This window comes from Lucilia cuprina, chromosome 4 (assembly GCF_022045245.1).
Source record: "Lucilia cuprina isolate Lc7/37 chromosome 4, ASM2204524v1, whole genome shotgun sequence".
Taxonomy (NCBI): domain Eukaryota; kingdom Metazoa; phylum Arthropoda; class Insecta; order Diptera; family Calliphoridae; genus Lucilia; species Lucilia cuprina.
Window position 1 is genome coordinate 81,359,494 of NC_060952.1, and position 14,650 is coordinate 81,374,143.

The window sequence follows — 14,650 nt, forward strand, 5'->3', positions numbered from 1 at the left end:
TAGAACTAAATAGAACTGAACTAGAACTGAACTAGAACTGAACTAGAACTGAACTAGAACTGAACTAGAACTGAACTAGAACTGAACTAGAACTGAACTAGAACTGAACTAGAACTGAACTAGAACTGAACTAGAACTGAACTAGAACTGAACTAGAACTGAACTAGAACTGAACTAGAACTGAACTAGAACTGAACTAGAACTGAACTAGAACTGAACTAGAACTGAACTAGAACTGAACTAGAACTGAACTAGAACTGAACTAGAACTGAACTAGAACTGAACTAGAACTGAACTAGAACTGAACTAGAACTGAACTAGAACTGAACTAGAACTGAACTAGAACTGAACTAGAACTGAACTAGAACTGAACTAGAACTGAACTAGAACTGAACTAGAACTGAACTAGAACTGAACTAGAACTGAACTAGAACTGAACTAGAACTGAACTAGAACTGAACTAGAACTGAACTAGAACTGAACTAGAACTGAACTAGAACTGAACTAGAATGAACTAGAACTGAACTAGAACTGAACTAGAACTGAACTAGAACTGAACTAGAACTGAACTAGAACTGAACTAGAACTGAACTAGAACTGAACTAGAACTGAACTAGAACTGAACTAGAACTGAACTAGAACTGAACTAGAACTGAACTAGAACTGAACTAGAACTAAATGAACTAGAACTGAACTAGAACTGAACTAGAACTGAACTAGAACTGAACTAGAACTGAACTAGAACTGAACTAGAACTGAACTAGAACTGAACTAGAACTGAACTAGAACTGAACTAGAACTGAACTAGAACTGAACTAGAACTGAACTAGAACTGAACTACAACTGAACTAGAACTGAACTAGAACTGAACTAGAACTGAACTAGAACTGAACTAGAACTTAACTAGAACTGAACTAGAACTGAACTAGAACTGAACTAGAACTAGAACTGAACTAGAACTGAACTAGAACTGAACTAGAACTGAACTAGAACTGAACTAGAACTGAACTAGAACTGAACTAGAACTGAACTAGAACTGAACTAGAACTGAACTAGAACTGAACTAGAACTGAACTAGAACTAAACTAGAACTGAACTAGAATTGAACTAGACCTGAACTCAAAAAATTAAACTGAACTAAAATTTTTGTTCTAATATGTTATCATGACCGTAAAAACATCTCTTGAATAGGACAATAATGTAATTATTTATATGGTACAGACTACTGTTAAGAAAATAGTAAAAACTATAGTCAAATCACACGTTTGATTGCTGCCATTATTGACTTTTTTACGTTTTTCGGAATTTTAAAATAACTGTTTTACCACACATCCGGTTTATTCTTCAAGGCCAACATTTCCTACCAAACACTTCCCAAATGTCAACAAATAGATGATACGATCTGGTAACCTTTAACAACAATTGACGTAGCCAAAATCGACCAATCGTAAAGCAATTCGTGGTTGAAGAGAAAATTTAAACTTCCCAAAACTACAAAGACGGACAAAAAATTAAGCGCTAATATCTAGTAGTTATTTAGAAATTGGTGAATTAAAAACAAACATAATTTTATTAAGAAAGTAGCTTTAAACACATTAAAGTAAATTTAAACAAAGTATTGTTTAAAATTGTTTGAAAAATAGGTTTTTAATATAAAACTAATGAAAGAATTTATTTTAAAGCAAAGGCGTAATTTTCAGTTCAATTGACTTGGTAGTCTGGTGCGGTCATTTTCACACAATTGCTCTCTTTTGAAAGAGAATTGAAGTTTTTCGTATCATTTTTTATCTGATTTTATTTAATTCAATTTTTTCACCGGTTGAAGAAGCATTTATTAGAAATTTGTTAAAACAAATATTAGTAAATTTATATTGGAAATTACTAGAAATATAGATATTTATTGAACAAAAAAAAAAAAAAAAAAAAAAAAACAAGTAAGTGTTGCACTAAATGAAAAAATAAATATTAATATGTAGGTGCAATGTAATATAAAATAGTGATGTGTAAGAAAAGATTTTTTATTTTAGCTTACGTAGCCTAAAAATTCTTAACATGGTCATAAATTTATGAAGATGAATAATAAATTAAAATAAAATTTAGTTATTGATGTTAAAAATAATCTAATATACTAATTGATTTGTTTAATTTTAGACATGAAATCCCAATTAGTTTATTTAATGTTAGTCGGTGTGGCTGTTTTAGCTCAAACATCCTGGGCCTTAAAAGAAGAAGACTGTGAAGGTAATTTTACATTGTAATAAACCTGTTGTGTGTCCCATTTTTTATTTTCCAGCCTTAATGTATAATATCAAATTCTTTTGTTAAACTTTTTTTTATTATTTCTTTTCTTAGTTTGTATCAAAACTGTTAAACGTTTTGCCGACACTTTAACTGATGCCACCAAAAAAGATTACAAATTGATTGAGGCCGAATTTAAAAAGTTCTGTAAAACACAAAAGAATAAAGAACAAAGATTCGTAAGTATTTTGTTATTGTATTTTTAGTTAATTTTTTTGAACACGTCATAATTTTTATGTTAATTTTTGTTTTTTATTAGTGTTACTACTTGGGCGGTTTGGAAGAATCTGCTACAGGTATTTTGAATGAAATGTCTAAACCCTTAAGTTGGTCCATGCCTGCCGATAAAGTTTGTGAGAAATTGAAGAAGAAAGATGCTCAAATTTGTGATTTACGTTATGGTAAGTTGTATTTGAGAAAATCATAGAAATATTTAGTTATGAAAAAGTTTTTTTGAGATAGAGGTTTACTTTTAATTATCCAATGGACTAATCCTGTAAAAAGATATGAATTTCTAGTCCACGACTTTGTAGTTTAGTTTTATATATTGGTGTATGTAGTTAAATATATTAGCTCAAAAGGGGTGGATCCTTAATTTTCAGCTGCAGTATAAATCAATTCTATAATATGCATTTATTTAAGCAGTAACGGTTACATATACGTTACGGCCTTCCCATAATGGTTCTCCGTCCGGAACGAACCGATTCTCAATCGGCCAAAGATTGTTAACTCAGCAACAGCTGTATCAACCGAAAGTTTTTTCCCCCAGGGATGAACATCTAGTTATAGCCAACCTGTTATAACAACAACACATACGATTCAATTTGTTGTGGATTGTAAATTTTTTGTTGTAATCTTTAGGGATGATATTCCTTGCTGCTTTTGGGATGTTGCTTTTATAGATATTAATATACTATTAGGACGTTATTTGATACAAGAGGTCTATAGCAGCTTCGATCGAAATAGAATCTCATACATGGTTGTGTGTATTATTCGACATTAAACTTTTAAAGACGGATGTCATTAAGGCTCCAGAGATGACACTTGTGACATATATAGACAGTCAGATGTTATAATCTTATGAATGTCTATATATTGTTTTAATTTTACCCAGTTATCTAGATTAAGGTCTTTTATATCTGATGACATTGCAACTAGTCTCAATATAAAATGTCAACAGCTGCTTTGATAGAAATAGAATGACGTACATGGTTGTTTGCATTTCTATACAAGATTAAGATTTAAAGAAGGATGCCATTTAGGCTCCAGAGATGATGATGTGCCGGGTCTTAGACATTCAATACTATATTAACTTGACTTGTGTTGTTGACATAATTTGATACAACACTTTTCACATGTGTAGACAGTCTGTTGTTATGATCTTCTGAATGTCGATATAAATAATGTCTATATATTGAGTTAAAATTTCAACCAGTTATCTAGATAAAAGTTGCACCTCTGTCATAATCTGATGATCAGATTGCATCTAGTGCTAAGATAACAGCTGCTCCGATCGGAATATAATTACATATTTGGCTGTGTGCTTTATACGAGATTAAGGTTCACCGATAGATGCCATTAAGGCCCCAAAGATGATGATGTGTTGGGTTTTAGACTTTCAATACTGATTTCATAGTGAACCAACTATCTTTTGTTGTTGTAACAGGTTGACTGTAACTGGATGTTCTTCGATGGGGAAAAAACTTCCGGTTGATGCAGCTGTTGCTAAGTTGACAATCCTTGGCCGCTTGAAAATCGGGTCGTTCCGAAGCGTAGATCCATATGTCGTGGGAATGGCCAATGCTGTCGCTGTGGCCTCCGGTAGGTTATTAGTTAGTGTTCTAGTCTGGTAGTTCGAAGGTGGTGGGTTCGATTCCCACCTTAACGCACTGGTAAATGAGCGCACAACAGGCCCGATAGAGGTGTATTCCTTTGGATTTGAAGTATATATGTAAAAAATAACTAACTAATGCTGTCGCTGAATTGTCTATTTTTGACTTGGCTTTTCCTACAGAAGATCAAAGTATAATGCGAAAGTATGACGTATGACATTTTAAAGAGGTTAAAACTATTTATAAACTTAATCATAAAATGGGACTTGTCTGATGAATATTTTGACACTAAAAAGTACAATTATTCATTCACATCTAAGAAAGAAAATAATGTGTATATTCTAAAGAATATATTTATTTTATAAAGCTAATAATTCTAAAATATTTTAACCTTACATACGTAAGACATTAGATGGCTTATACCACTACAATGGTAATTAAATGCTGCTAACTTGCTGCCAACTTTTTTGTATACAAGTTCTCATAAGGGAAAATAAAGGAATTCGATAGTTAACAAATCTTTTCAAAATAAATAGCTCCTTTTTGGAAAATAAGACTAAAAGGGGAATACATTGACTACTTTACAAACTGCTATGGCTAATAAGATTTACAATTAATCTAAAATTATATAAAAAGTATAAATTTTACTAATTTCTTTAACATATCTCTTTTTTTCCAGAAAAACAAATTGACTTGAACGCTGTCGATTTGAAAAAGCTCAAAGTACGTGATTTAAAGAAAATTCTCAACGATTGGGATGAAGAATGTGACGGTTGTTTGGAAAAGACCGATTTCATTAAAAGAATAGAAGAACTGAAACCCAAATATGTTAAAACTGAATTATAAGATTAAATCACAAACATAATACACAATTAAAAAAAACAAAAAAGACTTGAATTAGTTAAATAAAAACCAACAAAAAACAAAAACGTACACAACTTTTTCTTTTGTTGTATCTCAAGAAAAGATGCAGTTATTTATATAAAAAAATCTTAAGTTGCATTTAAGTTACATATTTAATAATTGGTTATAATCATTTAAAAAAAAGTAACACAATTTTTTTTTAATAAAATAAAAAACCATTAACACATCACAAAAAAATTATTTAAAAAAATTTTTCTGAGTTTTATTTTTATTCGAATTTTTGATAGCAAAACAAAATACATACAAATATAAGTAGTGCTAAAGAAATTACAAAACAACATTAAAGTATTTATCAAAATTGTATAAAATAAATTTTGCTAAAACAAATATACATTTATTCATACATATGAAAACCGTAGAGCTCAATACAAAATATAAAACATACATTTACCATATAAACATACAAATTTTTATTGGATTTTGATTTTCTTTTTGTTAAATTTTCAACAAATTTCCTTTCGGATTTCTTATATTTTAGCTAAAAGCAGTAAATAACACACTGCTCTAGTTTATTAGTTAAAATTTTAACATAAATTTGTATTTATTTTTTATTAAATATTGTTTAAAACTTTTTAATTAAAATTAATCAGTTGTTTTTAGTTTTGGCTTAATAATAAATTCATTATAAAATAAAAGAAAATAATAAATATTAAAATTGTTAATATTAAAAATTAAGTTTAGTTTTTATGTGTTCTTATAAAACTTAACGTCTATAGGGTTGCTTGTTGTAGCGCCCTCTTTCGTTTTCTTCAGCAAGAATTGTATATTCACTGTATACAACACACCAGCAGTAGGTTAAAATGGCTGTGGAAGAAAATAAACAATAGTGGGAATTAGTGTTATTATTTCGATGGAGTGCACTGTTATTGGGTAAATAATTGGTGGTTTTAAAACGTATACTTTTAGGCTGTTGAATTTATATGTGACAATTTAGAATGAAAATGGAACAAAGTAAGTTACTAACAAACTAATTAATTAACTAACTTATAAACTAATTATCTAACTAACTATCTAACTAACTAACTAACTAACTAACTAACTAACTAACTAACTAACTAACTAACTAACTAACTATCTAATTAACTAACTAACTAAGTAACTAACAAACTAACTAACAAACTAACTAACAAACTAACTAACAAACTAACTAACAAACTAACTAACAAACTAACTAACAAACTAACTAACTAACTAACAAACTAACTAACAAACTAACAAACTAACTAACTAACTAACTAACTAACTTACTTACTTACTAACTAACTAACTAACTAACAAACTAACTAACTAACTAACTAACTAACTAACTAACTAACTAACTAACAAACTAACTTACTAACTTACTAAATAACTAACTTACTAACTAGCTAAATAACTAACTAACTACCTAACTAACTAAGTAACAAACTAACTAACTAACTAACTAACTAACTAACTAACTTACTACCTAATTAACTAACTAACTTACTAACTAACTCACTCACTAACTAACTAACTAACTAACTAACTAACTAACTAACTAACTAACTAACTAACTAACTAACTAACTAACTGACTAACTAACTAGCTATCTAACTAACTAACTAACTAACTAACTATCTAACTAACTAACTAACTAACTAACTAACTAACTAACTAACTAACTAACTAACTAACTAACTAACTAACTAACTAACTAACTAACTAACTAACTAACTATCTATCTATCTATCTATCTATCTATCTATCTATCTATCTATCTATCTATCTATCTATCTATCTATCTATCTATCTATCTATCTATCTATCTATCTATATATCTATCTATCTATCTATCTATCTATCTATCTATCTATCTATCTATCTATCTATCTATCTATCTATCTATCTATCTATCTATCTATCTATCTATCTATCTATCTATCTATCTATCTATCTATCTATCTATCTATCTATCTATCTATCTATCTATCTATCTATCTATCTATCTATCTATCTATCTACACCGTCAATTACTGTATTTAGATCTGGAATAGTTATTGTTTGGGTTTAAAATTTGTTGGCCTGTGTAATTTGCAAAAAAATGCAACAATTGTGTATAATTCAAATAATTATATAAACACATGTTAGCGATATAAAATTTTACTTTTTGTACAATTTCTGTAAAATGAAATGCAATTTCTCTAACCATAAATAAACCACATTTATGACAGTTATGCGTACTATACTATCTCTATATGTTTTTAAAAATTTCCTTTAAAAAACACTTAATAGTTTTTCTGCCATAAAAATATTTCTCATTATTACTTGTATACAAAAGTAATTTTATACATTTGCACTACATTTCTACAATAAGCATGTCCAAAAGAAAACCTCATTATATTAAATTTAAGTTACATTTACTAAGTACTATTCATATAATTGAAATACAAGAACCCATGCTCCTACAACAAATAAACACAACTTTTCGCTCTACATACACAAATAATTTTTCTAAAACCACTTAACCTATAAAAAGTTTTCGAAAAATGAAAATGATTGAAAAGAATAAAATGATTAGTTTTCTTACGACACTACTTACCACATGCAATCAAACCGAATACCAGCCACAAGACACCAGTCAATACGAAACCATCAATAAAGAAGACAACAGCTGTGTAAATGACAGAAACTAATAAACCGATGGCAATCATAATACCCAATACCACCCAGGGCATCATTAGATAATGATTGCGCTAAACCGAAAAAAAACATAAAAAATATATCAAAATTAGATTTAGAAACATTATCTAGACATATAGTTTACCTTTATAACACCCGCTATCATTAGCAGAGATATTAATATGGTCATACAAAGATTGATAACCAAAATAATTTTAACAATTTCTGTTGGAATCCAATCGAATACGATTGTTTTGAATTGTACTCTAGTGGTGAAAATCAATATAATGGTAATGATGGATAATATAATGGCCAAGATACCAGAGATGATAGAGCCATTACGGGTGGATTGGCAAAAGCAACAAGATTTCAATAGTGGTCCAGCCATTTTGTGTTTTTTAGTTTAAAACTGTAATTAGAAGAAAAAAATTAAAAATTAGTTATTAATTTTATAATCGAGATTTAGGTTAACGTTTATATAAAATTATAATCTTAATCAACATTATTGAATAACAAATTGCTATAATTTCAATTCATTTAGACATTGATATTATGGACTTACTTGCCAATAGATTAGTTAAAATACTTTTTCATACTTTATGCTTCATAGACTAATTAATGGACAATTCTATAGATTAGAGGATAGAGTAGTCCAACAACAAGATATCACTATACACTATAAGCCCTTGAACTAGACAGCATTAGCCCTTTGGGCTAGTCAGTAGACTAATTAACAGAATAGTCCATAGACTGATCAATAAACTAGTCTATAGACTTGTTGATAGACTTGTCGTTTGATTATTCTATTGACCAGTCAAAAGTCAATAGAGTAGACAGTGAACTTTTCAAGAGACTCGTCCATAGACTTGTTAATTAACTAGTCTATGATTAATCCATAGATTAGTTAATAGATTAGACTAGTCCATAATTCATAGAAAAATCTAGTCCATAGAAAATAACGTGATCTAAAAAACTTATCAGTAGACTAGGTCATGGACTAGTTCATAGTCTAGTCAATAGACTAGTGAATAGATAGAATCGTAGACTAGAGCATAGACTAATCAATGGAATCTATCATAGACCAGTCAATAGTTTAATCCATATATTCTAGTTAATAGACTAGTTCATAGATTAGTCAATATACTAGTCCATAGATTTGCCAATAGACTTTACTTAAGACTAGTTAATATATTGGTCTAAAGAACAGTCAGTGGACTTGTTTCGAGACTAATCCATTGTTGTTGCTGCAGTTGACAGCCCTTGGCCGAATAATTCGGGTCATTCCGGTACGTAGAACCGGATGTCGGGGAATGTATAAATTTCATAAATTTCGTGGTCGCAGGATACCGCATGAATGTCGTACTTGAAAGTCGCCCACAACGTAGAACCGGATGTCGGGGAATATATAAATTTAATAAATTCCGTGGTCACAGGATACCGCATGAATGTCGTACTTGAAGGTCACATACCGCCCATAGTAGACACGAAAGAAAACCTGTCGCGGAAAACAAGAGTAGTTCTGGCACAACTAAGATCGGGATGGAGCAATAGACTTAATGCCTACTGGTGACGTATAGACCGTGCAGTCTCCAACGAATGTCCTGCATGTGATCAGGGCCCTCATGACACCCACCACATATTCAATTGCTTAGCCAAACCTACTTCACTCTGTGCAATGGATTTATTAACGGATCCAGTTAAAGTAACCCAATTTTTAGGCCTGGACATTGATGTAGAAGCCCCCAACTGGATTATTGTATAGTTTTAGCTGTAACAACAACAGACTAATTAGTAGACTCGTTAATAATCATGTTAAAAGACTTGTTCATAGGCTAATACAAAGGTTTATTCATAGACTAATCGATATACTGATTCTTAAACTATGCAATAGATTAGATCTTATACTTGTTTATATAATAGATTATCGATTAGTCAACAAATTAGTTTATAGACTAGTCAAAAGACCTATCCATAAACTAAAGCTTAGACCAGGCAATAGTCTAATTTATAGGTATTCTTAGGTATTTACCCCTATTCTGCATTTCGATTACGTTTACGCATTCAGTTACGCAATGATCGAAAAAAGGTATTCCAACAAAAAACTGAATCGTAAGAAAAAGAAGAAGCGATTCGATTTCGTTTCAATGCTTTACGAACGTGTGTATTCTGCGTTACGATCGTACCTACGTTTTTGTAAGCTGTTGTTTATGTGGCGGAGAGTCGAATCGAAATGAAGAATACCAAAGTTGACAAACGGAGAAAATTTCGATTCGAATTGAAATGCAGAATAGGGGCCTTTATTCAAGATTGTAAGGTTTAGTTACTATGTTTATGACTACGGTGCAATATCAGGGCCCAGAGAGACACAGCGTAAGGAATGCGGATACATGTATGTATGTGGAATGCGGTTACTCTTTACTCATTAGTGTTTTTTATGATATTTGGTCAATTTCAAATTTTTTTAAATTAATTTTTTTTTGAAAATTTTGTAAATTAACGCAACATGTTTTTTACTTAAATTTTTGCTGACGTCAATACATTAATGTTTTATTTATATTTGCCGGAAAATTAAAAGAAAAATAAAATAATAAACAAAATTATGTAGTAGTAAAATATAAGTTTCAGAAAAATACATACATACGTACAAACATATTTTTTTAAATATTTATTTAACGTTAAATTTCTATAAATATAATTTTTATTTAAATTAACAAGTGAATGCTGATGATGTTATTGTTATTTTATAAATTTTATATGAAACATTATGATTTCAACAGTTTAAAATAAATAAACGAAAAAAAAACGTGATATTAATTTAAGAATAAGAAATTTGATGATATAATAATTTCACAAAACCATTATGCATACTTTAGCAAAGAAAAAAAATTAATTTCAAATTGATTCATCTTTTAAAAATTATTCCAGTCATAATTATTACACTTCAAATTCTCTTGAAACAAAAGATTAATAGTAACATTTTTTTAATAAAATTAACTTGTAATAAAATTTCATTCATAAACATTTTAACGTTGGTGTTTGGAAATATTTCAACTTTGATAAAGTGATCAATAACACTAGTTTGATTATCAAACATTTATGAACGGGCATTTCGTACGAGTCTTATTAATAGTTTAATGAGCAACCCACATTTTGTTTATAAACAAAATATCTAATTCTTTATAAATAATGACGTATACAAGTCAATAATTTTTTTTGCTTTAAACTTAATACACCTGACAATAGACAAACTGAGCATTATCTAACTTTAAACAATGAAAACTAAGTAAGTATCTAAAAATAATTTATAGTGATTAGGTCCATTCTGGAAAAAAATCAAATTTGCCAGACTAAAGCTACACCAAAGACTAGACTATAGACTAGACTATAGACTAGACTATAGACTAGACTATAGACTAGACTATAGACTAAACTTAGAATAGAATATAGACTAGAGTATAGACTAAAGTACAGACTACTAGACAATAGACCAGACTATAAACTAGATTAGATTATGGACTAGACTATAGACTAAACTATATACTAGATTATAGACTACATTATAGATTAGAATAGACTGTAGACTAGAATATAGCCTAGAATATAGACTAGACTATAGACTAGACTATAGACTAGACTATAGACTAGACTATAGACAGACTATAGACTAGACTATAGACTAGACTATAGACTAGACTATAGACTAGACTATAGACTAGACTATAGACTAGACTATAGACTAGACTATAGACTAGACTATGGACTAGACTATAGACTAGACTATAGACTAGACTATAGACTAGACTATGGACTAGACTATAGACTAGACTATAGACTAGACTATAGACTAGACTATAGACTAGACTATAGACTAGACTATAGACTAGACTATAGACTAGACTATAGACTAGACTATAGACTAGACTATAGACTAAACTATAGACTAGACTATAGACTAGACTATAGACTAGACTATAGACTAGACTATAGACTAGACTATAGTCTAGACAATAGACTAGACTATAGACTAGACTATAGACTAGACTATAGACTAGACTATAGACTAGACTATAGACTAGACTATAGACTAGACTATAGACTAGACTATAGACTAGACTATAGACTAGACTATAGACTAGACTATAGACTAGACTATAGACTAGACTATAGACTAGACTATAGACTAGACTATAGACTAGACTATAGACTAGACTATAGACTAGACTATAGACTACACTATAGACTAGACTATAGACTAGACTATAGACTAGACTATAGACTAGACTATAGACTAGACTATAGACTAGACTATAGACTAGACTATAGACTAGACTATAGACTAGACTATAGACTAGACTATAGACTAGACTATAGACTAGACTATAGACTAGACTATAGACTAGACTATAGACTAGACTATAGACTAGACTATAGACTAGACTATAGACTAGACTATAGACTAGACTATAGACTAGACTATAGACTAGACTATAGACTAGACTATAGACTAGACTATAGACCTAGACTATAGACTAGACTATAGACTAGACTATAGACTAGACTATAGACTAGACTATAGACTAGACTATAGACTAGACTATAGACTAGACTATAGAATATACTATAGAATATACTATAGAATAGACCATAGAATATACTATAGAATAGACTACAGATAAGACTATAGACTAGACTATAGACGAGATAATAGACTAGAATATAGACTTAACTACAGACTACTATAATATAGTCTAGTTTATTGACTAGACAATAGACTAGACTATTGACTAGACTATAAACTAGATTAGATTTTAGACTAGACTATAGAATGAACTATAGACTAGATTATAGACTAGACTATAGACTAGGCTATAGACTAGAATATAGACTGGACTATAGAATAGACAATAGCATAGACTATATTATAGACTATAGAATAGACTTGACTATACCCCTACTGTCTCATAATAATCAATCTACAACTATAGCTTAGAGCTGAAAATGAAATAATAATGTGAGTTATAAATTTTAAATAAACGGAAGTGCAGTTAATTGTTGCCATAGAACGTGTTTCATATCTAGTAACATAATAAATTTTATGTCTTAGTAAAACAAAAACAATAACCAGTTTATGGTTAAAAAACTGGATTGTTTTTATAATAAATATAAATATTTAGTCGGTTTCAGAACATATCTCATTTGCATATTATATCAAAATAAACATTTTACTATGTAAATATTTAAAATTAAGTCAAAATAAGTTTTCTTCTTGTGAAGTTTTACATCAATATGAAATCTTGAACATTTTAATGATCTTCTTAAAAACAACACCCTCATCATCACAATGATCGTCGTGATCATGATCACTTTGCTTTCAACATCTATTGAGATTTAAGATTTATTATTTCATCAATTTTTACACTTCAACACCTTAAAATCTTAAAATGAAGAAGGAAATACTTGGTATAATATAAAATTTTTAACACTTCTTAGATTTTGCACGTTTTTTAATTTGTTTTTGAAAGATCTTTTTTAAAGGTAAAAGGCGACTTGTTATGAGCCTACAATAAGTTTATGCACTATAAATTTTAACAATTTACTGTTCAAATAAATATTTGAATATAGAGAAAACATAGTGATTGTCATAATCTTATTTATAGTCAATCTTAATGTAAAGCTTTGATACGCAGTGTTTACTTAAGTTCTTTTTTAGACTATGAAAGTTTACATGGTTAAAATATTTATAACATGACTTCTGTAGTACTTCCCCTTTTCTAGTAATAGTCACTACTATATGCACATATACATAAACATACATTCAAATTTGTTTAAAGATTTACTCCTACTACATATATTAATTTCATTTCAATGCTGTTGTTTTTGTTTATTTTTTAGTTTTGCAAACGTGTGCTACTTTTGTTCTACTATAAATATTGATAAAAATAGGGAAAATACAGTTTCTGGCGTTACGATCTCGTAGAGATTGTTGTGTAGTCTGGATTATTTATGGTTCGCTTGTGTTTATTTAATATTAATTGTAATTTTTGTGCGTTCTTACTTCGTGGTTTCTTCTATATTAGATATAAATTAATAATACATATTGGATTATTGTGGTATTCAAAATCTTTAAAATTTTAAGTGAATCTAAACAGTACTACATATTAACAAAAATGTAGTCTATACTAAACATGTAAATACAGTTGACTAAATACAGTCCATGCAACAGATTATTAAATTTAATTTAAATACTAGACTATATTTCATACCACTATAATCCAGACTATGAATGAAAATAAAGTTAAGACTACAGCATAGGATATAGTTCGGACTACACTATAAACTTGGCGATAGCCTTGACTATTGACTAGGCTATTTGCTAGACTATAGACTATACAATCGACTGTGTCACAGAGTAGGCTATAGTTTAGAGTATAGACTTAGACTGTTGAAAATACTTAGCAAGACTATATACTACACTATAGACTAGACTATAGCCAATAGTATGGACTAGACTGTATATTAGACTACACTGTGGACTAGAATATAGACTTAACTATAGACTGGACTATAGACTAGAATGAAGACAAGAATATAAACTATAGACTAAAGTATAAACTAGAATAAGACTACACTATAGACTAGACTGAGACTAGACTAAGACTAGACTAAGACTAGACTAAGACTAGACTAAGACTAGACTAAGACTAGACTAAGACTAGACTAAGACTAGACTAAGACTAGACTAAGACTAGACTAAGACTAGACTATACTAGACTATATATAGATTAGACTATAGACTAGACTATAGATTAGACTATAGACTGGACTATAGACTAGACTATAAATTAGAATATAGACTAGAATATAGACTAGACTATAGACTAGACTATAGACTAGACTATAGACTTGACTATAGACTAGACTATAGACTAGACTATAGACTAGACTATAGACTAGAC

General features: G+C 29.4%; 2 protein-coding genes across 2 annotated transcripts in view; one reads left to right on the plus strand and one right to left on the minus strand.

Moving 5' to 3' along the window:
• Positions 1–1,994: 1,994 nt before the first annotated feature.
• LOC111684025 (mesencephalic astrocyte-derived neurotrophic factor homolog) lies at positions 1,995–5,063 on the plus strand. Its single transcript, XM_046950431.1, has 5 exons — positions 1,995–2,003; positions 2,152–2,241; positions 2,353–2,477; positions 2,558–2,699; positions 4,810–5,063. Exons 1-5 carry the CDS (start codon positions 2,000–2,002, stop codon positions 4,974–4,976), a joined length of 528 nt encoding a protein of 175 aa, XP_046806387.1. The 5' UTR covers positions 1,995–1,999; the 3' UTR covers positions 4,977–5,063.
• A 436-nt stretch (positions 5,064–5,499) lies between these two features.
• Positions 5,500–14,650, minus strand: part of LOC111684027 — a 28,765-nt gene continuing 19,614 nt past the window's right edge. Inside the window, exons 2-4 of the mRNA XM_046950060.1 lie at positions 7,840–8,103; positions 7,615–7,768; positions 5,500–5,858 (exon numbers count right to left, since the gene is read on the minus strand). Coding sequence (XP_046806016.1) covers positions 5,758–5,858; positions 7,615–7,768; positions 7,840–8,082 — 498 coding nt within the window. The 5' untranslated portion in view covers positions 8,083–8,103 and the 3' untranslated portion in view covers positions 5,500–5,757. The remainder of the gene's footprint in view (positions 5,859–7,614; positions 7,769–7,839; positions 8,104–14,650) is intronic.